Raw genomic sequence first — 24,312 nt, 5'->3', positions numbered from 1 at the left:
ATGGATGCCAGGACCCACCTCTACCCGCTATAACATGCATGGCCTTTCCATGCACACAGGCTTGTTTGTGGACCCTTATACTTAGGCAGTAGAAACCAATAAAAGACTGCATAGGAATGCATAGTTGCATATGCTTTAAACAGAATCTGTCTTAAGCATTCCCCACACCAAGCTGCAAGTACTCCGAATGCGGCGCATGCGCAGTACTCGCTAAAGAGAAGCAGTAACCGAAATCTCTCCTCTTGCCAGAGAGATTTCAGAGAAGAGAGTTTGATATTCATAAAGAAGGTGTTTAATATAAGAAAACCAGCCAGAAGTCGGGGTACACTTGGGGCTTGGGACCCCCAAGTGCACTAAGCCAGCATATACAAAAACAGCCAAAATGGAGCAAGAGAGCCACGGATCGCAAAATGGTTAAGTCCATTGTCATCAGTGTCAAGCTACCACCACCAATCCATGACTATTCTGTAAACTGTGATCTGGAAATCTTCCTGCAGCAAAATTTACACCTTCCTGAGGCTTTAAAGGGGTACTCCAATTGAAAACTTTTTTTTTTTTAAATCAACTGGTGCCAGAAAGTTAAACAGATTTGTAAATTACTTCTATTAAAAATGCTTAATCCTTCGAGTATTTATTAGCGGCTTTACACTACAGAGGAAAATCTTTTCATTTGGGATTTCTTTTCTGTCATGACCACAGTGCTCTCTGCTGACACCTCTGTCCATTTTAGGAACTGTTCAGAAAAGCATATGTTTGCTATGGGGATTTTCGCCTGCTCTGGACAGTTCCTGACATTGACAGAGGGGTCAGCAGAGGGCACTGTGTTCATGACAGAAAAGAAATCCAAAAACAAAAGAAGTTCTTCTGTAGTATACAGCCGCTAATAAGTACTGGAAGGATTAAGATTTTTTAATAGAAGTAATTTACAAATCTGTTTAACTTTCTGGCATCAGTTAATAAAAAAAAAAAGAAAGAAAGAAAGAAAAGTACCCCTTTAAGGTAATTAAGAATACCATACCACATGTGCAACCAGTGCTGCAGCATGGGGCACCAGAAGATATGGGGTCCCAGGGCCACTTTCTAAGCAGTTTCCTACTCTCTATCAACATGTATTAGACTAAGCTAATGAATTTCAAGGCTTACAATTACTGGATGATTGTTAGATATAGGGGGGTGAGTCTGAACAGAAAAGATTTGTTATCATGATAAAATCCATGGGATCTTGGTGGAGCTAATAACCATGTAATCAAAAGCCTACAGTGGCTTTTCAGGTAATCCAAGAACAAAAAAAAGTAGATAGAAAAGTTATGTATTTTTGGAAAAAAGCCAATTCTAATAAGTGTCGCAACTCCATGGATAGCATAAGAGGCACAGAAGTGACTTATACCACTAAGCGATGCATGGAGATTTACATGTATTAGTCTCAGTGCCGCAAATAATCGTAATTGCAAGTAAGGGTCTGCCAGCTGTGGTTATATAAGCTAACAGCTTGCCATTCTTGCCTCCACTTTTAAAGGCAGCAGCAGATCTGTATAATAGGCACGTGCAAGCTTTGTCAGTGAGAAAAAATACGCTTCGCGCCACATGCAGTATTATTTGGACTTTCAATAAAAGCGCTAAAAGCACTAACCCACTGATCACGCTGGTCCAAATCCAGACATGCCAATAATAAGTGCACCTCTGGAAACAGCTTTAGAAGTATCCCAAGGGGAAGGGAAGGATGCTAAGCCATTACTATTAACCCAACAGTGGCTGCGTGGTAGTAAGACTGGCCATGCATAGGGTGGTTCTAGGTGCTCGGGAACAGCAGCCATATTTTGAGGGTTATGTGTCATGGCAGGAACAATTCATTTAATAATGAATATACCCTGCAGTGATGTGGGATTTCTTACTTTCTCCATAAGTAACAGCTGGGATGCTGAGATTTAGATCTTCGGACCATGCACTGATAAATTACGACAGCATAAAGTCAGGAAGTGTCCTGATGTACAGGTTGGTGACTGTTGGCTGTTAGTGTTGGCCCATATATGCATGTGTAGTGTAGGCAAATAATCATTCACTGTGTGTCTACCACCACTCCCATGACCTGTCAGATGAAGGCCCTTACTGCCCCAACAATGTATGAAGGGTACAGACCATAACCCTTACCCAGCTCAGTGAGGCAGTGCCTGGGGTGGAAGAGTCCTGGCTGCAGCCAGTCTATTGACCCCCCATTGGCAATTCACCCAGTAAAGTCAATGTCCAGTCAGCCCCTGCTCACATAAGGAATATAGAAACACGTGGATATGAGGTATACTTTATCATTGGTTTTACATTGGCTTTTTGGTGGTAAAAAGTAGCAAATGTTTGCGAACAAGATAAAAGTTTTTTTTAAATAACATTATGTAGCCCATATATCACTAAAGTATGGAGTATCCTGAACACAAGGGGGGGGGGGGGCAGGTGTTCAGGATACTACATACTTTTAGTGATTTATGGGCTACATAATGTGTCCTCATTTTTTTAGTTTTAATTAAAATAAAATTGTATTGTGTTTTCATTACATGAATACTAACAGCAGTTCCATACATTTATTTTCCAGCAGGTACACAAAGGAAGCCAATACCCACCAACTTCCATGGGTTTGGTCAACTGACCATAGTGTATGGTGGTCTCCGGACTCTTCCCTGACCAACTTTATCAAAGGAGAGAAGGGTCAGGCATGTTGGATTTCAACTGGGAGAGATAAGCCACCGCCAGAGCTGTGTGGCTGAATGTCTAACCACTCACCGTGAACAACACATAAACATTTGGTCGTGAATGGGGAAGTTGTGAGACATAGCTGTCAGCATAACGACCTATTGAAAGTGTATGGCCACCTTTAGTTATAACATGATCTAGTGAATTTTATGGAGCAATGGGCTTGCTTTATATCCTGTGCAGGCACAAGTCACTGTACAGGGAGAGAGAGGTGGAGCTTAGTTTTTCCACATCCACCTATCATGCTACAATCTCTCTGTGTAAGAGGTGTTACCGTTCAGTGTAATCCTGCCTATAACATCTGTTGATATCAATCCTAATGTACACAGCACAAGCTGAAAAAAAGAGACAGGGAGTGTCAGCTTAAAGGGAACCAATCAGTAGATTTAGGCATATATAACGCTTGCCAAAACGTTATATATGCTAAAATTATTATCCTCACCATCCCCAGAGGACGTTTGTGCCTCCAGGGATGGTGAAGATATTAAGTTATAAAGTCCCCCCGGGCCGCCCGGCAAGTAGTCCCCTGGGCGAGGACTTCCACTTACCAGCTCCGTTAGCTGCGCCGTGGCAGCTTAAATGACGGCTTTAATGACGGCTCGCGTCATCGCTCTGCTCCCTAAGACAAACGTCCCCCGGGGATGGTGAGGATAATGATTTTAGCATATACTGTATAACGCATTGCCAAGCATTATATATGCTAAAATCTACTGATTGGTCCCCTTTAATGTGAGTGGTCAATATTGCAAAACTGTAATATGGAAATGAAAGGTTATGGATATACTTGAAAATTATTCAACAGTTTGCTGTGGGTGCTTTGCTTTCTTACTATATATGATTTTGCCTTTTGTGTGCTTTCCCTCTATCTACAGCATGTGTAACATTCCCTTCATGTATGCTCTCCAACTCTCCACTATTAGCTGCTGTGTACAACCAGCTCGTCCTCCCTGCTGCTATATCTAACACTGAGAAAGCATAAAGAGATTTATATTATCTGATTAGCTAAATGGTAGTGAATTTTTAATGGAGATTATTAAGAAAGTTGCTTCATTTTGCATTTAGGAAACAAAACAATAAAAAATAAAAAAAACTTCAAATTAAAACACTTATGAATAGGGCACTTGCTAATAACCGATTCCCTTTAAATGTCTAATGAATATAGAGAGTCCGATATTTGCTTCTAATTTTATTCAATGAGTAAAACACCTCTAATATTTTCCATGTTAAATGAATGTGACTTGGCTGGCCGGTCAAGGTTGGAGGAGCACAGTAATCTTTTATGTTTAGTTGCAGAGTGTTACGCATCATATGGTCCTTTTATAATCCTACGGTTGGCTACACAAAGCAGAATGTACTAGTCAGCTTTTATCAAAGAAAGCAAACCACTCCCTGAATGACTGCGAGAACAGTCCAGTCCATTAAGCATAAAGCAAAGAAAAGCAGAGCGGCAGGGGGGACAACAGCACAAATTTTACAAGCAATAGGAGATCTTCAGGCATACGATACATAATTAAGGACAAAGGAGAAACTTTTGGCAAGAACAGCTGTAACCTGTATTTGTATTTCTTCTAAATAAATCTGCTCGATGCGCAGCCGGCAAGGAAATATCTTAGGCTGGGTTCACACCACGTTTTCTTAAATACGGTTCCCGTATACGGTTTGGAGGAGGGGGGCGGGGCTTAATTGTGGCGCCCGCACTCAGCCGTATTCGGGAACCGTATTTAATGCAAGTCTATGAGCCGACCGGAGTGAACCGCAGCCTCCGGTCTGCTTCGTTTTCGGCCGGATGCGGTTTCCCGACCGCAGGCAAAAACGTGGTCGACCACGTTTTTGCCTGCGGTCGGGAAACCGCATACGGCCGAAAACGAAGCCGACCGGAGGCTGCGGTTCCCTCCGGTCGGCTCATAGACTTGCATTAAATACGGTTCCCGTGATAGCGGGTCGGTCCCGGTGGCTAATGAAAGCCAGGACCCTGGGCTAATAGCGTGCGGCACCGAACGTTGTGCAGCGTGCTATTAACCCTTTAGACGCGGCATTCAAAGTTGACCGCCACATCTAAAATCAAAGTAAAAGCTTCCCGGCAGCTCAGTCGAGCTGATCGGGAGCATCACGGTGAAATCGTGATGTCCCGATCAGCTAGAACGCGAGCGGAGGGTGCCTTACCTGCCTCCGTCGCGTCCGATCAGCGTGAGATCCAGGCTTGAGCAATCGACCTCCGATAACACTGATCATCTCCATTTTAATGCATGGGGCTGATCTGTGTATAAGATCGGTATGTGCAGTGATATAGCCACTAGAGGGGGCTATAGCACTGCAAAAAAAAGTGTGAAAAAAAAGTTAATAAAGACTATTTAACCCCTTCCCTAATAAAAGTAAGAATCACCCCCCTTTCCCCATTTAAAAAAAAATGTGTAAATAAAAATAAACATATGTGGTATCGCCACGTGCGGAAATGTACGATCGATAAAAATATATCGTTTATTAAACCACATGGTCAATAACATACTCGCAAAAAAAAGTCTAAAACTGCGTATTTTTGGTCACTTTTTATATCATTAAAAAAAGAATAAAAAGTGATCAAAAAGTCCGATCAACACAAAAATGATACCAATAAAACCTTCAAATCAAGGTGCAAAAAATTAGCCCTCATACCGACCCGTACGAAGAAAAATAAAAAGTTATATGGATCAGAATATGACCATTTTAAACGTATACATTTTCCTGCATATAGTTATGATTTTTTTCAGAAGTAATACAAAATCAAACCTATATAAGTAGAGTATCATTTTAACCATATGGACCTACAGAATAATGATAAGGTGTCATTTTTACTGAAAAAAGTACTGCGTAGAAACAGAAGCCACCAAAATTTACAAAATGGCATTTTTATGCACAATTAATTTTTTTTCCGTTTCGCTGTGGATTTTTTTGTAAAATGACTAATGTCACTGCAAAGTAGAATTGGTGGCGCAAACAATAAGCCATAATATGGAATTTTAGGTGCAAAATTTAAAGCGTTATGATTTTTAGAAGGTGATGAGGAAAAAATCAAAAAGGAAAAACCCTGCGTCCTTAAGGGGTTAAGCATTAATAACTCTGGGATGTTTTTACTTATGAATTTGATTCCAAGACAGTTTTTTCATGACATTTTCTACTTTAACATAGTGGTAAATTTTCGCTGATACTTGCATCCTTTCTTGGTGAAAAATAAAAAAATGTCATGAAAAATTTGAAAATTTTGCATTTTTCTAACTTTGAAGCTTTCTGCTTGTAAGGAGAATAGACATACCAAATAAATTATATATTGATTCACATATACAATATGTCTACTTTATGTTGGCATCATAAAGTTGACATGTTTTTACTTTTGGAAGACATCAGAGGGCTTCAAAGTTCAGCAGCAATTTTCCAATTTTTCACAAAATTTTCAAAACTGGAATTTTTCAGGGACTAGTTCAGTTTTGAAGTGGATTTGAAGGGCCTTCATATTAGAAATACCCCATAAATGACCCCATTATAAAAACTGCACCCCTCAAAGTATTCATAATGAAATTCAGTAAGTGTATTAACCCTTTAGGTGTTTCACAGGAATAGCAACAAAGTGAAGGAGAAAATTCAAAATCTGCATTTATTACACTCGCATGTTCTTGTAGACCCAGTTTTTGAAATTTTACAAGGGGGTAAAAGGAGAGTAATCCCACCAAAATGTGTAACCCAATTTCTCTCAATTAAGGAAATACCTCATATGGGGATGTAAAGTGTTCGGCGAGCGCAGTAGAGGGCTCAGATGGGAAGGAGAAACAATGGAATTTTGGAGAGTGAGTTTTTCTGAAATGGTTTTTGGGGGGCATGTCGCATTTAGGAAGCCCCTATGGTGCCAGAACAGGAAAAAAAAAAAAAAAAAAACACGTGGCATACTATTTTGGAAACTACACCCCTCAAGGAATGTAACAAGGGGTACAGTGAGCCTTAACACCCCACAGCTGTTTGACGACTTTTTGTTAAAGTTGGATGTGTAAATTAATTTATTTTTTTCACTAAAATACTGGTTTTCCCCCAATTTTTTTTAATTTTTACAAGGGGTAATAAGAGAAAATGCCCCCCAAAATTTGTAACCCCATCTATTCTGAGTATGGAAATACCCCATGTGTGGATGTCAAGTGCTCTGCTGGCGCACTACAATGCTCAGAAGAGAAGGAGTCACATTTGGCTTTTGGAAAGCAAATTTTGCAGAAATGGTTTTTGGAGGGCATGTCACATTTAGGAAGCCCCTATGGTGCCAGAACAGCAATAAAGCCCCACATGGCATACTATGGAGTGCCATTGGGCTTTTGGAGATTTGTTTGGAATGGAGGTCGGGGGCCATGTGCGTTTCCAAAGCCCCTGTGCTACCAGAACAATGGACCCCCCCACATGTGACCCTATTTTGGAAACTACACCCCCTCACAAAATGTAATAAGGGGTGCAGTGAGCATTCACCCCTCACTGTCCTTTGAAAGATCTTTGAAACAGTGGGCTGTGCAAATGAAAAATTATGTTTTTACGGACAACTGTTCAAAAAATCTGTCAGACACCTGTGGGGCGTAAATGCTCACTGCACCCCTTTTTACATTCCTTGAGGGGTTTAGTTTCCAAAATGGGGTCACATGTGGGGGGGGGGGTCCACTGTTCTGACACCAATGGGATCTTTGTAAACGCACATGGCCTTCAATTCCAGACACACTCTCTCTCCAAAATCCCAATGGCGCTCCTTCTCTGAGCATTGTAGTTTGCCCGCTGAGCACTTTATGTCCACATATGGGGTATTTATATACTCAGAAAAAATGGTGTTACAAATTTTGGGGGGCTTTTTTCCTATTACCCCTTGTGAAAATAAAAAATTTGGGATAACACCAGCATTTTAGTGAAAAAATAAAAAAATTTCCTTTTTACGTCCAACTTTAACAAAAATTCATCAAACACCTGTGGTGTGTTAAGGCTCACTCAACCCCTTGTTACGTTCCGTGAGGGGTGTAGTTTCCAAAATGAGGTCACATGTGGGTGTTTTTTTTTTTGCGTTTATGTCAGAACCGCTGTAACGATCAGCCACCCCTGTCAAATCACCTCCAACGTACATGGCGCTCTCACACCTGAGCCTTGTTGTGTGCCCGCAGAGCATTTTACGCCCACATATGCAGCATTTCCGTACTCAGAAGAAATTGTGTTACAAATTTTGGGGGTCTTTTTTTCCTTTTACCTCTTGTGAAAATGAAAAGTATGGGGCAACACCAGCATGTTAGTGTAAAAACATGCTGGAGTAGACCCCAACTTTACCTTTTCATAAAGAGTAAAAGGAGAATAAGCCCCCCAAAATTAGTAACACAATTTCTCCTGAGTACAGAAATACCCCATGTGAGACCCTAAACTGTTGTCTTGAAATACGACAGGGCTCCGAAGTGAGAGAACGCCATGCGCATTTGAGGCCTGAATAAGGGGTTTGCATAGGGATGGACCCGGATGCAAGAATTAGACTTGCCTCTGATACCAAAAATACCCTACGGCAGTGTTTCCCAAACATGGTGCCTCCAGCTGTTGCAAAACTCCCAGCATGCCTGGACAATAAATGGCCTGCTGGCAATGCTGGGAGTTGTTTTGCAACAGCTGGAGGCTCAGTTTTGGAAACAGAGTCGCACAAGACATTTGTTTTTATTTGGGGGGGGGTATGTGTAGGGGTATGCGTATATGTAGTGTTTTACCCTTTATTATGTGTTAGTGTAGTGTAGTGATTTTGCGCTCCAGCTCTCCTTGTGCATGGAGCGGGGATTGGCACGTGCCCTACATGCATCTCTATGAGAGAGCCGAAGTGATGTTCTCGTGTATCGCCGGCTGACGGGTAGGAGATCGGGTTGGGGGACCCAGGGGTCAGACCCCCTGCAAGCAGACTAGCAGACTCTTTTCCCCTATACTTTGAATATGAGATGCATTTCCTAAACCAGACTACTTATTTAATATTAAAGTAAATGAAGGCATCAAAATTGACATGGGTAGAGAAAGTATTAGGGATCGACCGATATTGTTTTTTTAGGGCCGATACCGATAATCGGTGGAGGTTAGGGCTGATAGCCGATAACTTAGACCGATATTCCGGTATAAGTTATCGGCTATTTATCCCCCCGCGACACCGCTGCAGATCATTGATTTAAAGCGGGTGCTTTAAATCAATGCACTGCAGTGGCTTTTGCGGTGCCATAGGCCGCCGCCGGCGTCACCACCCGCTTCTCTCCCCCTACCTGTCAGTGTGGTCCGGGCCATCCATCTTTCCTGTAGTGTCCGGCGGCATTCCGGGTGGAGGGTGCACCGGTCCGGGCTGTCTTTCTTCTCCGAGGGTCCTCTTCTCCATTCCGGGCAGGCTCCAGCCTTGTAACGCAGCATAGATGCCGCTGCACAGTGATGCCCGTGCGCAGCGACGCACCTGACGTCACGGCATCTATGCAGCGTACTAGGCCGGTGCCTGCCTGGAGTGGAGAAGAGCACCCCCGGAGAAGGACAGCCCGGACCGATTCACCCTCCACCCGGAATGCCGCCGGACACTACAGGAAGGATGGATGGCCCGGACCACCCCCATTACGGGTAAGTTTAATTTTTTTTTATTGACTCGGAGGGTGGGGGATGGGCCCGACCGGTATAGCGGTATGGGCAAAAGTCCATACCGTTGGAGAAAAAAAACGGTATCCGGTTCATACCTGTATACCGCCCAGCACTACGGTGGGGGGTGCGACGCGGTGCGGTGGGTCGGGGGGGCGGTCGCGGTGCGGCGGGTCGGGGGGGGGGGGGGGCGTATGTCGCAGTGCGGTGGGGGCGGTGCGGTGGGTGGGGCATTATCGGCTTATCGGCAAGATAATGCCCAAAATCATGATTATCGCCCCAAGAAAACCGGCATACCGATAATCGGTCGATCCCTAAAAAGTATGCAAATTATTTCTCCTCCAAACGGAAGAAAATTCTCTCTAGTGCCTCCCATACATAGTATCTTCTAAGTCAATGCCTCATCTATACCAGAACCTTGAACCTTGTCATTGTCTTGTTGGATTTTGAAGCTTTGGCTCAGTTTGAGGTCCAGAGTGCTCAGGATCAGGTTTTATTGAGAATATCTCTGTACTTTGCTCCATTCAGCTTTATCTCAACCTTGACCAATCTCCCTGTCCCAACCACTGAAAGACATCCCCACAGCATAATGCTGTCCCCACCATGCTTCACTGTAGGGATGGAATTGGTAGTGCCCGGTTTCCTCCACACAGGACACCTAGAATGGAGGCCAAAAAGTTCAATCCTGGTTTCATCAGACCAGAAAATCTTGTTTCTTTTTTTTTTTTTTTTTTTTTTTTGCAAACGACAGCGAGCTTTCATGTCTTTTACTGGGGATAGGCTTCATTTTGGCCACTCTGTCATAGAGGCCCAGATTGGTGGTGATGGTTGACCTTCTGGTAGATTCTCTGATCTGCACATAGGATCTTGAAGCTGATCCAAAGTGACCATTGGCAAGGCCCTTCTCAGATTACTTAGTTTGGAGGGGAGGCAGCAGCTTTAGAAAAAGTCATGGTTGTTCCAGACTTCTAATTACGAATTACATGAGGCCAATGTGCTCAGAACCGCAGAATGTTTTCCGGGTACAACCCTTCTCCAGATCTGTTCCCCCCCACAAACCTGTCTCTAAGTGCTAAAAAGCAGTTCCTTACCCCTCATGGCTTAGTTTTAGCTTTGATATGTGTGGAGATTTGTGAGACAGTATATAGACAGGCGATGTGTCTTTTCAAATTCTGTCTAATCAGCCGGATTTACCACAGGTGACTCCAACCAAGGTGTAGAAACATCTCAAAGATCAAGAGAAATGGGAGGAGCCAGAGCAAAATTTCTCATGGGGTATTGAGTTCAGATTGATGGGGGAAATTTTAGCACAAGGCCACAATATAACAAAATGTGACAGGGTCTTAAAGCTTTATGAATACATTGTACATGGCAGGTACCTATATGTGGCAATAGTGAGACAGTTTTCTTCCTTCTGGATGATAGCTAATTTGCATACTTTTTTCCCTTGGAGCACTAGGACTTTCAGGATTCTCCTCAATGAGATCCAGTACCGCCAGATTCAGAAAGAAAAGCCACTGCTTCTTGGGGGGTTCTGCATACAATTTATCAGTCCAATGTTTGGACTGAGGTCCAAAACATTCAGGTCAGTGATACTGGCCAGGCCTAAGTTAACATGGGTAAACTTACCACACGGGCAGACTATGCAACTGCTATGGGGCACTTGAAGAGGGAGGCCCCAGGCCTGGCTGGTCCAATCCCATTTATTACTGGTTGAGAGACCATTTGGCGCTTTATAGACTTTCTCCTGGGGTTCACAGTGTTGAGGCCATCCAGGAGGCCTGGCGCCTTATGAACTGTTTTAAGGACGCTATATGACTGGCCAGGAACCGCCTCATCTACAACAGGTAGGACATGTCCGTCCGGCACTGCCACAGCCTGATTCACAGCTTGCTTAGAGACTATTCCATCTTCAGTCCGGATGTCGATGAAGAAGAGGACTAACGCCCCTCTACTGTCCCACCTCCCCACGTCTTTGCTGAGTAGTTCGGCCCTGTGATCCACCCCTCCCTACCCTCATAGACCCCACACCCCTCCACAATCACAGATTGTAATGTATTGTTGTTTGACCTTGTTTCTTCGATAATGAGTGATGGAGCAGAATGTTAGTGCAGCATGTGGTAAAGTGCATAGCTTAGGGAACCGGTGCTGTATATTGTCTGTCATGTTATGTATGATTGTAATTTATTGTATGATTTGTAATGACGACTGAATGGTCACCCAAGTTCTTTCAATAAACTTTGTTACTGGTTGGGAGAGGAGTCTCCTCTACAGAGAAACTGCATTTTTACCCAACAAGGGGTGGGCAACTGGGAACTCTGTTTGGGATTGACAACTGTGTGTATGCATAGGTAAGTCCACCTTCTTGTTTAAAGCCTTCTTTACAGTGTGGACGCCTTTCATAAGTATAATGTCATATACAGGAACAGATATCAGTTTTCTGAAAGGTGAATGAAGATTGACCACAAATTAATTTTAGGCAAAATACAAAGAATCCAGAGATTTTGGCGACGGAGAGTCCATTCATTTGATCATGCACATTACATACATAAATTTGAGGAAAAACAACCTAAAGTGGCGCCACATTAAAAAGAAGGTATGCCAAAGTATATATCAAAAGCACTTACTGTACCTTTTCTAATGCAGATTAGTTCATGGACTCCACATGTTCTCTCCCCACCTGCAAAATGTAGACAAAAAAGTATCATTATAATTTACAGAAAACAAAAAATATCCTTAGCTGACCCCTTTTTGGCCTTTTCCATACTGATAAATCTGAAAATAAAATTGATTGAAAGGGTTTTCCAGTGTGGCAAAAAACAATTATATAAATTCAGGGTGCTCACTTGCTCTTATCCCCAGTAGTTGCTGTTCTGACTGGTCCCAGTCCCCACTGCTCCATGCTTTAACTGATAAGCCGCAGAAGTGACCCGCCTTATCCAGTGATCAGCTGGACAGGCATTTCCTGTAAGGTCAACAAGTCAGAGGAAGTTGGGAACAGGAGCAGTCGGAGCAGCAGCTACATGGGATCGGGGTAGGTGAGTATGCACTGTTTTTAATTTTTAAAGCACCCCAACACTATTTAAAAAAAAAAAAAAGTTAACTAGTAATTCAGTAAGAGTGCTGGAGACAGGCAGCCATCTTTATTGCGGACTAATGGTAATCTGGAAACAGGGTCAGCCTCGTGATAAATCCGTCATGGATTGCGAAACTCCAGTCTTAGTATATTACCCCCTATATGCCCTCTTTTGTAGCCAATTTCCAAGTCCCTAGGCACACCTATGTGTCTCTATGGTAACAGACTACAAACTAATCCTGTGTAGTCTGATCCTGATTCTGCAGTTTCACTTTTTTTTTCCATCTTCTTGCTTATCTATCAAATGTATATTACCAAAAAATAGTGGACACATAAAAGGGAATAAAACTGCGGCAACAGACTGCTCTGGGTTTGTAGCCTGTAACTATGGGGACAAATCAATCTGTATAGGTGATGCAGATATAAAATTTTAGAAGGTTTTTAATCAAGGCTATTTTTAACGTTTGTTTTATTTTTTAAATGTGCTAGACCAACAAACATTCTTGCAAGGCTTCCCTAATCCCTTGTTATTTTAACTGTAACCAATGAAAAGTAGAAAAATTTAAAATACATACTGTATACAAATAAGGGCTGCACAAATTATCGCAATTGAATTGCGTTTTTTGCTAATTGCTATATAGAGGTATTGCCCCCAGGAAAATGTATGATTAACTGTAGCGGCCCAGCACCATATCACGCATGCACACAAGGTCTGGGGCTGGGCTGCTGCCGAAAAAACTACAATGCTCAGAATTCTGGGAGTTGTAGTTTTGCAATAGCTGGGGGCACTCTGGTTGGGAAACACTGTCCTAAGTTATAATAGGGGAGTGGGGGGAAACATAAAAACCTGATATTCGCCTAGCCCGGTCCCTGTAGGTCTGCCGCAGATCCCGTTCTCCTCCGTACAGTCCCTGTGTCTTCTCTGTGCCCCTGACCAGCAGCTGGTTCCACAACCTTTCCTGCTCAGCCAATCAATGGTGTCGTGTGTCAGGCCAGTGACTGGCTGAGAAGGAAGGTCCTGTAAGTTCCATAAGACACCGGACTGCATGGAGGAAAACGGGATCCGTGGCAGACCTATGGGGGACCAGGACTAGGTAAACATCAGATTTTTTTTTATGTTTCCCCAGCACAACATTAATGGGGGAGATGTGACATGGGAGTGTGGATATGATATGGGGGAGATGAGATATTGATGGGAGATCTGACATGGGGGGATGTGACAATGGGGGGAGATATCTCACACAAACCCGGGGCCTAAGCCCAGGGCAAAAATCCCTTTAAGGTGAACCCCCCAATGAAATAAAATATAACTTTTATTGTATTATCATATAAAATGATGACAAGTGATTAAAACCACAAATTTCACAGTTCCAGATAAGTAATGAATTCTGGGATCAACCCAGTGGTTTCCTGTCTTATGGGTCTGCAGTACCCAAACAAATGGAATCTGTGAAATTGATTAAAATCTGAAATTTGCCTCCTCTACTAGTTTCGGCGCATCTGCGCCGTCCTCTGGAGGAATATGCGGCAAACACGTGTTTGCCGCATATTTCTCCTGAGGACGGCGCAGATGCGCCGAAACTAGTAGAGGAGGCAAATTTCAGATTTTTAATCAATTTCACAGATTCCATTTGTTTGGGTACTGCAGACCCATAAGACAGGAAACCACTGGGTTGATCCCAGAATTCATTACTTATCTGGAACTGTGAAATTTGTGGTTTTAATCACTTGTCATCATTTTATATGATAATACAATAAAAGTTATATTTTATTTCATTGTGGGGTTCACCTTAAAGGGATTTTTGCCCTGGGCTTAGGCCCCGGGTTTGTGTGAGATATATTAGTGGGATCCCTAACCCACCTAGGGGTTCTTTTTGTGGTTGAATGGGGGGAGATGTGACATGGAGGATGTAAAATGGGGGTGTGGACATGAAATGGGGGGACATAAATAAAATGGGGGGAATGTAAAATGGGAGGGTGGGAGAAATGTAATGCGGGAGATTGACATGAAATTGGGGGATTTCACCACACTATTTGTTTACTATATCGCAATTGCATACCAAGATCGCAATATTTACCTCCATAATCACAATCACACGTTTTCTCCAAATTGCACAGCCCTAGTAATAACTCACACAGTGTACATCATTTTAGTTCATAACAATTGTATAGCGGAACTCCTCCAAGATAACAGGATATTAAGGGTGCAAGGACTCTGTGCTGCAGGGCTGTCATATATAATATAGATTACTACAGCTATGGTATATCTCTATGAGACTCACACCCCCCACCCGAGTACTCCGCTCTACAAGAAGCGCACTGAAGTCTTCTGCGACTGTAATTATAATAACCAAAGAAATAGAAAAGTCTGTGTTTATCGACCGCTCTTAAATCTATACCGTGTGATGACCTCATAAACTTTATGGGTCATTAGTCATTGTGAATGTCAAAGAAAATCCATACCCACACACTTAGCTGGCCATTATTTAGGTTTCTTTTTCCTTTTTCTCTATGGATGATACATCATAGATCTGCTTTGGCTTTATATGTTACTTGCTACATTTAAAGGAACACTCCTGGGAAAAATAATGCTTGTGATGTGTCTAGTAAAGGGTCTGAGGGGGCGGAGCATGACACAGAAAGGCAAAAATCATCAAAAGCATCAAAGAATGCCTGTTTGGTCTCCAGGACCTCTCACCTTCTGCCACATGGCACTCACAAGTTGCTAGGGGAACGGGTGCCGCGCGGCGTGGCTCCAACCATCCCAGTGATACGCAGGGGCAGCGGGCCAATTACGAGGCTGGGATGCCAGGCCAATCAATGCCAATCCCAATGTCCCATACCTTCCTTCAGTGTGTATTAAGACAGATGTCTGCCAACCATGCCCGTGCATTTTGCACATATACTCAGCTTTCCCTACCGGACGCCAGACTCTGACGAAAAAATGTAAATGTTAATTTTTGTCAGAATCCACTATGAAATGCATTGCTGTCTATGGAGACGCCACATTTCCAAGTGGTCCAAGCGCTGGCTTGCTCTGCTGGCACCCGCTACAAATGGAATATCCGAATAACTCCGTAGTGTGAATAAGCGCTTATTTGTTCTGTCCTCTAGTTCTGATATTGTTCTGCTTTGCCCTCCTGGTTTTAACCCTTTGGCTTGTTTTCTGATTTTCCCTTTAGCTCTCCAACTTTGTCTATGAGGTGCCCATTTGGTTTGGAGCCAGTTTATCTGACTTCCCATATATTTCTGCACACTTCTTCCAGTGTAGGGGCCATCGCCAGTTTGGAGTGACCCTGTTTAGAGTGGATAGTTCAAGCAGGTGGGGTCAGTGGCAGGGGTCAGGGTTGCCCTGTCGCTATATGATTATGGCATATTGTTAGTAAAAGCATTCAACCTTTGGGGCCCCCCTACACCCCACTACAACACAGCCGTATACAAGTTCACCGGGCTAATTCCACATTGGGTCACTAATAGCCTTGCAATGCAGGCAAATACTGTAAAGAAGCCATGGCACATAAAGGGGTACTCCACCCATAGACATCTTATCCCCTGTCCAAACGATAGGGCATAAAATGTCCGCTGAGGACCCTCGCATTCTCCCTGCTGCACCCGGCATTCCTTTAGAGCAATGGGTACAGCGCCGGAGGCTCTTGACGTCACGGCCACGCCCCCTCAAAGCAAGTCTATGGGACGGGCATGATGGGGCCTCCCATAGACTTGCATTGATGGAGCGTGGCCGTGACGTCATGAGCAGGACGTCATGAGCAGGGCGAGCCTCCGCCCCTCATGGCCAGTCATCCGGCATCTGGATGTTTGGGGTGCCGCAGCTGAGATTGCGAGGGTCTCCAGTTGCGGGTCCCCCGCAATCAGACATCTTATCCCCTATCCTTTGGATAGGGGATAAGATGTCTAGGGGCTGAGTACCCCTTTAACCCCTTAAGGACCAGGCCATTTTTCACCTTAAGGACCGGAGCGTTTTTTTGCAATTCTGACCACTGTCACTTTAAACATTAATAACTCTGGAATGCTTTTAGTTATCATTCTGATTCCGAGATTGTTTTTTCGTGACATATTCTACTTTAACTTAATGGTAAAATTTTATGGTAACTTGCATCCTTTCTTGGTGAAAAATCCCAAAATTTGATGAAAAAAATGAAAATTTTGCATTTTTCTAACTTTGACGCTCTCTGCTTGTAAGGAAAATGGATATTCAAAATATATTTTTTTGGGTTCACATATACAATATGTCTACTTTATGTTTGCATCATAAAATTTATGAGTTTTTACTTTTGGAAGATACCAGAGGGCTTCAAAGTTCAGCAGCAATTTTGAAATTTTTCACAAAATTTTCAAACTCACAATTTTTCAGGGACCAGTTCAGGTTTGAAGTGGATTTGAAGGGTCTTCATATTAGAAATACCCCTTAAAGACCCCATTATAAAAACTGCACCCCCAAAGTATTCAAAATGACATTCAGTCAGCGTTTTAACCCTTTAGGTGTTTCACAGGAATAGCAGCAAAGTGAAGGAGAAAATTCACAATCTTAATTTTTTACACTCGCATGTTTTTGTAGACCCAATTTTTTTATTTTTGCAAGGGGTAAAAAGGAGAACATTTTTACTTGTATTTGAAACCCAATTTCTCTCGAGTAAGGAAATACGTCATATGTCTATGTTAATTGTTCAGCGGGCGCAGTAGAGGGCTCAGAAGGGAAGGAGCGACAAATGGTTTTTGGGGGGCATGTCACGTTTAGGAAGCCCCTATGTTGCCGGGACAGCAAAAAAAAAAAACACATGGCATACCATTTTGGAAACTAGACCCCTCAGGGAATGTAACAAGGGGTAAAGTGAACTTTAATACCCCACAGGTGATTTACGACTTTTGCATATGTAAAAAAAAATATATATTTTTTTTACCTAAAATGCTTGGTTTCCCAAAATTTAACATTTTTAAAAAGGGTAATAGCAGAAAATACCCCCCAAAATTTGAAGCCCAATTTCTCCCGATACAGAAAACACCCCATGTGGGGGGTGAAAAGTGCTCTGCTGGCGCACTACAGGTCTCAGAAGAGAAGGAGTCACATTTGGCTTTTTGAAAGCAAATTTTGCTCTGGGGGCATGCCGCATTTAGGAAGCCCCTATAGTGCCAGAACAGCAAAAAAAAACAACATGGCATATCATTTTGGAAACTAGACCCCTCAGGGAACGTAACAAGGGGTAACGTGAACCTTAATACCCTACAGGTGTTTCACAACTTTTGCATATGTAAAAAAAAAGTTTTTTTTTTTACCTAAAATGCTTGTTTTCCCAAAATGTTTACATTTTTAAAAAGGGTAATAGCAGAAAATACCCCCCAAAATTTGAAGCCCAATTTCTCCCGATTCAGAAAACACCCCATATGGGGGTGAAAAGTGCTCTGCTGGCGCACAACAGGTCTCAGAAGAGAAGGAGTCACATTTGGCTTTTTGAAAGCAAATTTTTCTCTGGGGGCATGCCGCATTTAGGAAGCCCCTATGGTGCCAGGACAGCAAAAAAAAAAAAACACATGGCATACCATTTTGGAAACTAGACCCCTCGGGGAACGTAACAAGGGGTAATTTGAACCTTAATATCCTACAGGTGTTTCACGACTTTTGTATATGTAAAAAAAATATATATATTTTTTTACCTAAAATGCTTGTTTTCCCAAAAAATTTACATTTTTAAAAAGGGTAATAGCACAAAATACCCCCCAAAATTTGTAACACAATTTCTCCCGAGTACGGCGATACCCCATATGTGACCCTAAACTGTTGCCTTGAAATACGACAGGGCTCCAAAGTGAGAGCGCCATGCGGATTTGAGGCCTGAATTAGGGACTTGCATAGGGGTGGACATAGGGGTATTCTACGCCAGTGATTCCCAAACAGGGTGCCTCCAGCTGTTGTAAAACTCCCAGCATGCCTAGACAGTCAACGGCTATCTGGCAATATTGGGAGTAGTTGTTTTGCAACAGCTGGAGGCTCCGTTTTGGAAACAGTGGCGTACCAGACGTTTTTCATTTTTATTGGGGAGGGGAGGGGGGCTGTGTAGGGATATGTGTATATGTAGTGTTTTTTACTTTTTATTTTGTGTTAGTGTAGTGTAGTGTTTTTAGGGTACAGTCGCACGGGCGGGGGTTCACAGTAGTTTCTCGCTGGCAGTTTGAGCTGCAGCAGAAAATTTGCCGCACCTCAAACTTGCAGCCGGATACTTACTGTAATCCTCCACCCATGTGAGTGTACCCTGTACATTCACATTGGGGGGGGGGGGGGGAACATCCAGCTGTTGCAAAACTACAACTCCCAGCATGTACGGTCTATCAGTGCATGCTGGGAGTTGTAGTTTTGCAACAGCTGGAGGCACACTGGTTGTGAAACACCGAGTTTGGTAACAAACTCAGTGTTTTTCAAGCAGTGTGCCTTCAGCTGTTGCAAAAGCTACAACTCCCAGCATGTACGGACAGCGGAAGGGCATGCTGGGTCTTGTAGTTATGCAACAGCTGGAGGCATACTACTTTGGCTGGGGATGCTGGGGATTGTAGTTATGCAACAGCTGGAGACACACTGGTTTGCTACTTAACTCAGTGTGCCTTCAGCTGTTGCAAAACTACAACTCTCAGCAGTCAGACAGCCAACGGGCATGCTGGGAGTTGTAGTTATGCAACCACCAGATGCACCACTACAACTCCCAGCATGCACTTTAGCTGATTGTGCAAGCTGGGGGTTGTAGTTATACAACAATTGAAGGTACACTTTTCCATAGAAAGAATGTGCCTCCAGCTGTTGCAAAACTACAAGTCCCAGCATGCCCATAAGGGAATGCTGGGAGTTGTGGTGGTCTGTCTCCTGCTGTTGCATAACTACAGCTCCCAGCATGCCCTTTTTTGCATGCTGGGAGCTGTTGCTAAGCAACAGCAGGAGGCTGTCACTCACCTCAAACGATCCAGCCGCACAGGTCAGTCCCTCGTCGTTGCCGCCGCTGCTCCTGGGGCCCCGATCCCAACAGGGATGTCGGGGATCGGGGTCCCCAGCACCCGGGGTGCACGTCCCGCACCCGCTCACGTCCTCCGGAAGAGGGGGCGGAGTGGGTTGCGGGAGTGACACCCGCAGCAGGCGCCCTGATTGGTCGGCCGGTAATCCGGCCGACGAATCAGGGCGATCGTGAGGTGGCACCAGTGCCACCTCACCCCTGCTGGCTATGGCTGTTCGGGGCCTTCTCTGACGGCCCCGATCAGCCAATAATTCCGGGTCACCGGGTCACTGGAGACCCGATTGACCCGGAATCCGTCGCAGATCGCTGGATTGAATTGTCCAGCGATCGCCGACATGGGGGGTCATCATGACCCCCCTGGGCGATATGCCCCGATGCCTGCTGAATGATTTCAGCAGGCATCGGGCAACGGCTCCGCTCCAGATGGTTGCGGGGGGCCGGTAAAACACATGACGTTCTCATACGTCATGTGTCCTTAAGGACTCGGAAATGGAGACGTATGAGAACGTCATGTGTCCTTAAGGGGTTAAGGATCCTTCTAAGGCTCCTCGAGGTCATACTCTCACCCTTCAGTAATTCATGGCACATGCTAGCATTATGCCACCACTTACTGTGATGCCAACCAACAAATGTGGAGTCCCCTGCCAAAACTGTGAGCACTCTTTATGAGCAGCTCCCTTTCTGGCATACTTGAGCCGTCTTTCTATCGAATGGATAGCCATTCCTCTGAGCAGAATGTCAAGGGATGCTGAGAGTTGTAGTAGAACAGCCTCAGGCTGCACACCACTGATATACAGATACCAGCACTTTCATCACAACGGCAATGACCATAGGCGAGCATTTGCTTTCTCACGCTTTCCCAGAAAAAATGTGCCAGCCGCTTCTTGTACCCGTCACAATGACACTTGTGATGTCTCATAGCTGACAAGTGTAATACGGCACACTGCTCCGACGATCCTCCCATGGAAGACGCTGTGCCTCGGTGAGGAGGGTTTGATGTCTACACCCAGAGCAGCTGTAATGAGGTGTTTATTTGGTCTCCCTATTAAATGTCTATGAATCCAACAGGAGGCTGTCTCTGGGGACGGCATGTGATGAGTGTACAAGAGACAAACATTACCGTGCCATCTGTGTCTAGAATACATAGGCTTGTGCAATGTCACCGGGGTGCCCAGATGAATGTACCGCCAAACCCCGCCTGACACATCATAAGCCCTGGAAATATCAAAAGTAGCTCAAACATTCAATGGAAGTAGCCAGCACTCTGTTGGGACATCATATCCTTCACTGAACATAAAATAATAAAAAAAATATAACAACATCAGTGCTGGGGCCCTGATCTAACTCTAGGTAAGCTATGAAAATCAATAGTAAAGGTGCCCATGCACATTACATGAATGTTGGCCAAACCCACCAATATTTAATTTTCATGGGTTCATCCACTAAGGCACATGCCAATGTGAAGAAGGAAAAGGCTAATGGATTTCCTAATGTCCAATTCTTTGTCTAAGGAGAGATAAGCAGCTCTCAAAGCTATCTGGAAGCGGCTTAGGGTGCACCTTTGTGGCATGGACATAACAGAAGAAGCTGGAAACCACCAGCCTGCATATCCGTGCTGGCCCAATTGAATCAAATGACCCTAATTGAGTCAACTATTTACTCCATCCGGGTCATTTTCAGACCATATCCAACTTTTGGCCTGGACTGAAAATGGCAGCAGACCACAATTTTTAGTCCGGGCCAAAAGTCGGATACTGTCAGAAAATGACCTGAACAGAGTAACTTGTAATTGGGTTGAATGGGGCTCGGCACGGATACATTGGCATTGAGTTTCTCCTGCGTAATCCATGCCAGAAATGCAGAAAACATTGTGTAAATGAACCCTTAGGGTCTATTCACACAGTGAAATTTCTGCTTGCAGAATTCTACCTCAAATTAAAGGCCATAGACCTTCTATGGGATTCCGCACTCCCATTAACACTTCTGAAATCCTGCAAGCGGAATGGGAGTGAATGTGAATGGGAGTGCGGAATCCCATAGAAGTCTATGGCCTTTAATTTGAGGCGGAATTCTCCATTCGGAAATTCTTCCGTGTGAATAGACTCTAAGGCTGAGTTCACACTGTGGAATTTCTGCCGGAGATCAAGCCGGCGGCACTAGGACCATGCGGACTGCATTGCCGTCCCCATAGATGTCAATGCATTTCTGAGCAAATCTCCCAAAAGATCCACCCAGAAATGCATTGCCGTCTATGGGGAAGGCAATGCAGTCTGTTCGGTCCTAGTGTCGCCGGCTAAATCTCCGGCAGAAATTCTGCCCAGAGACTCTGTAGTGTGAACCTAGCCTAAGGCTATGTTCAGATGGCGGAATTTCCAAAACTCCACACAATTTCCATTTCACAAAGGTTGCTAAACGGAATTGTGGAACTGCGGAATTTCCGACGGAACTCCGCATAGACATTCCACCTCTGAACATGGCCTTACTGTGGAGTGATGGTTAACCTTCTGGAAGTTTCTCCCAATTGTACATAGGATCTTTGGGGGAGATTTATCAAAACCCATCCAGAGGAAAAGTTGACCAGTTGCCCATAGGAACCAATCAGATCGCTTCTTTCAGTTTTCAGAGGCCTTTTCAAAAATGAAAGAAGCCATCTGATTGGTTGCTTTGGGCAACTGGTCAACTTTTCCTCTGGACCGGTTTTGATAAAGTTCAGCCAGAGTGACCATTGGGTTCTTGGTCACCTCTCTTACCAAGAGACCTTACTTACTTACTTTGCGGGGGGCGGCAGCACTAGGAAGAGTCCCGGCTGTCATATCAGTTGATGTACAGAAAAGAAATGTTCTTTGTTCTAAACTACAAAGAAATTGAACTCTGTTGTGACTGACTTTTCAATTGCGAATCGAACGTCTCTGTGCTGCCATGGGGACAGAGAAGGCACCGAGCGACAATGACTCATTGACCCAGATGACTTGGCAAAAAAACACTCTGCAAGATCATAAAGCAAGTATTACACTGACAAATCATTTTCTTACTTTGATCCGTATTCTTTTTGATGGGGGGGGGGGGGGGGGGGAGGGATTCCTATGGTCTGGCATGTATCAGGCTTGAGATAACTCAATGGCCGCCAAGCCTACAAAACTGCGCTAAGAACAAGTTGGAATCTGCTTCATTGCAGTGGGCACTAGCATGGCAGATAATACCCTATATCCTACGTGTCCAAACTGTGAACCTCCAGCTGTTGCAAAACCCCCAGCATATACTCAGACAGTACAGTGGTCCCTCAAGTTACAATATTAATTGGTTCCAGGACGATCATTGTATGTTGAATCCATTGTATGTTGAGACCAGAACTCTATGGAATCCTGGTAATTGGTTCTAAAGGCACCAAAATGTCATCCAAAAATAGGAAAAGGTGAGGATTAAAGAAAAATAAGTAGATAACTAATAGAGATAAAGCAAATCCTTACATGTAAAAGTAATAAAGATCTGCTGGGAGCTGTAATCACTGTCTGTCAGTGTTTCCCGACTAGGGTGCCCCAAGCTGTTGCAAAACTACAACTCCCAGCATGCCCGGACAGCCTTCGGCTGTCCGGGCATGCTGGGAGTTGTAGTTTTGCAACAGCTGGAGGCACCCTAGTTGGGAAACATTGGTCTATGTAGAGGACAGGAGCTTCTTCAGGGTCCTGTAGAGTACACACACTGTCTTAAAAAAGTAATGGTGCCGCCCTCATCTGGTGTCCAAAGGAGCAGCTAACCCTGGCACAGGTAATGTGTACAGAACATGTAATACCTCCTTGTACTGTAGGGGGCGCTACCAGACACCAGTCAGTGCATACGCTTCAGTAATACAGGGGTTTTACCAGTGAATGTCCATTCTGATTGGTCAGATCTTCCAGCCATTGACAGGTTATACAGATCTAAACTATCTGTACATTGTATGTTGAGTCTGGTTTCAAACTTACAATGGTCCAGAAAAGATATTGTATGTTGAGGCCATTGTAAGTTGAGGGAGCACTGTATATATACCTCCCCTCTAGCTCTATATGTATACTGCTTCTTCTATCTCTACAGGATCAGGATATATAGTAGATATACACATTCCCTTCAACTCTATCTGTATACTGCTGCTACTTTCTCTCTATGGAATCAGTATATATAGTAGATATATACCTCCCCTCCAGCTCTATCTGTATACTGCTGCTATCTCTATGGGATCAGGATATATGCTAGTTATACTAGTTATACACCTCCCTTCAGCTATATCTTTATACTGCTGCTGCTGCTATCTCTATGGGATCAGAATATATAGTAGTTATACAGCTCCCCTGAGGCTCTATCTGTATACTGCTGCTACTTTCTCTCTATGGAATCAGTATATATAGTAGATATATACCTCCCCTCCAGCTCTATCTGTATACTGCTGCTATCTCTATGGGATCAGGATATATGTTAGTTATACTAGTTATACACCTCCCTCCAGCTATATCTTTATACTGCTGCTGCTGCCATCTCTATGGGATCAGAATATATAGTAGTTATACAGCTCCCCTGAGGCTCTATCTGTATACTGCTGCTATCTCTATGGGATCAGGATATATGCTAGTTATACTAGTTATACACCTCCCTCCAGCTATATCTTTATACTGCTGCTGCTGCTGCTGCTATCTCTATGGGATCAGAATATATAGTAGTTATACAGCTCCCCTGAGGCTCTATCTGTATACTGCTGCTACTTTTTCTCTATGGAATTAGTATATATAATAAATATATACCTCCCCTCCAGCTCTATCTGTATACTGCTGCTATCTCTATGGGATCAGGATATATGCTAGTTATACTAGTTATACACCTCCCTCCAGT

General features: G+C 43.9%; 1 protein-coding gene across 1 annotated transcript in view; it reads right to left on the bottom strand.

The window, feature by feature from the left end:
• The window catches only part of SYT14 (synaptotagmin 14), a 180,257-nt gene that overhangs the window by 132,905 nt on the left and 23,040 nt on the right, over nt 1-24,312 (bottom strand). Inside the window, exon 2 of the mRNA XM_056568204.1 lies at nt 11,996-12,043. Within this exon, the coding sequence (XP_056424179.1) occupies nt 11,996-12,043 (48 nt within the window). The remainder of the gene's footprint in view (nt 1-11,995; nt 12,044-24,312) is intronic.

This window comes from Hyla sarda, chromosome 3 (assembly GCF_029499605.1).
Source record: "Hyla sarda isolate aHylSar1 chromosome 3, aHylSar1.hap1, whole genome shotgun sequence".
Taxonomy (NCBI): Eukaryota; Metazoa; Chordata; class Amphibia; order Anura; family Hylidae; genus Hyla; species Hyla sarda.
This window is presented reverse-complemented; position numbering and strand designations above follow the sequence as displayed.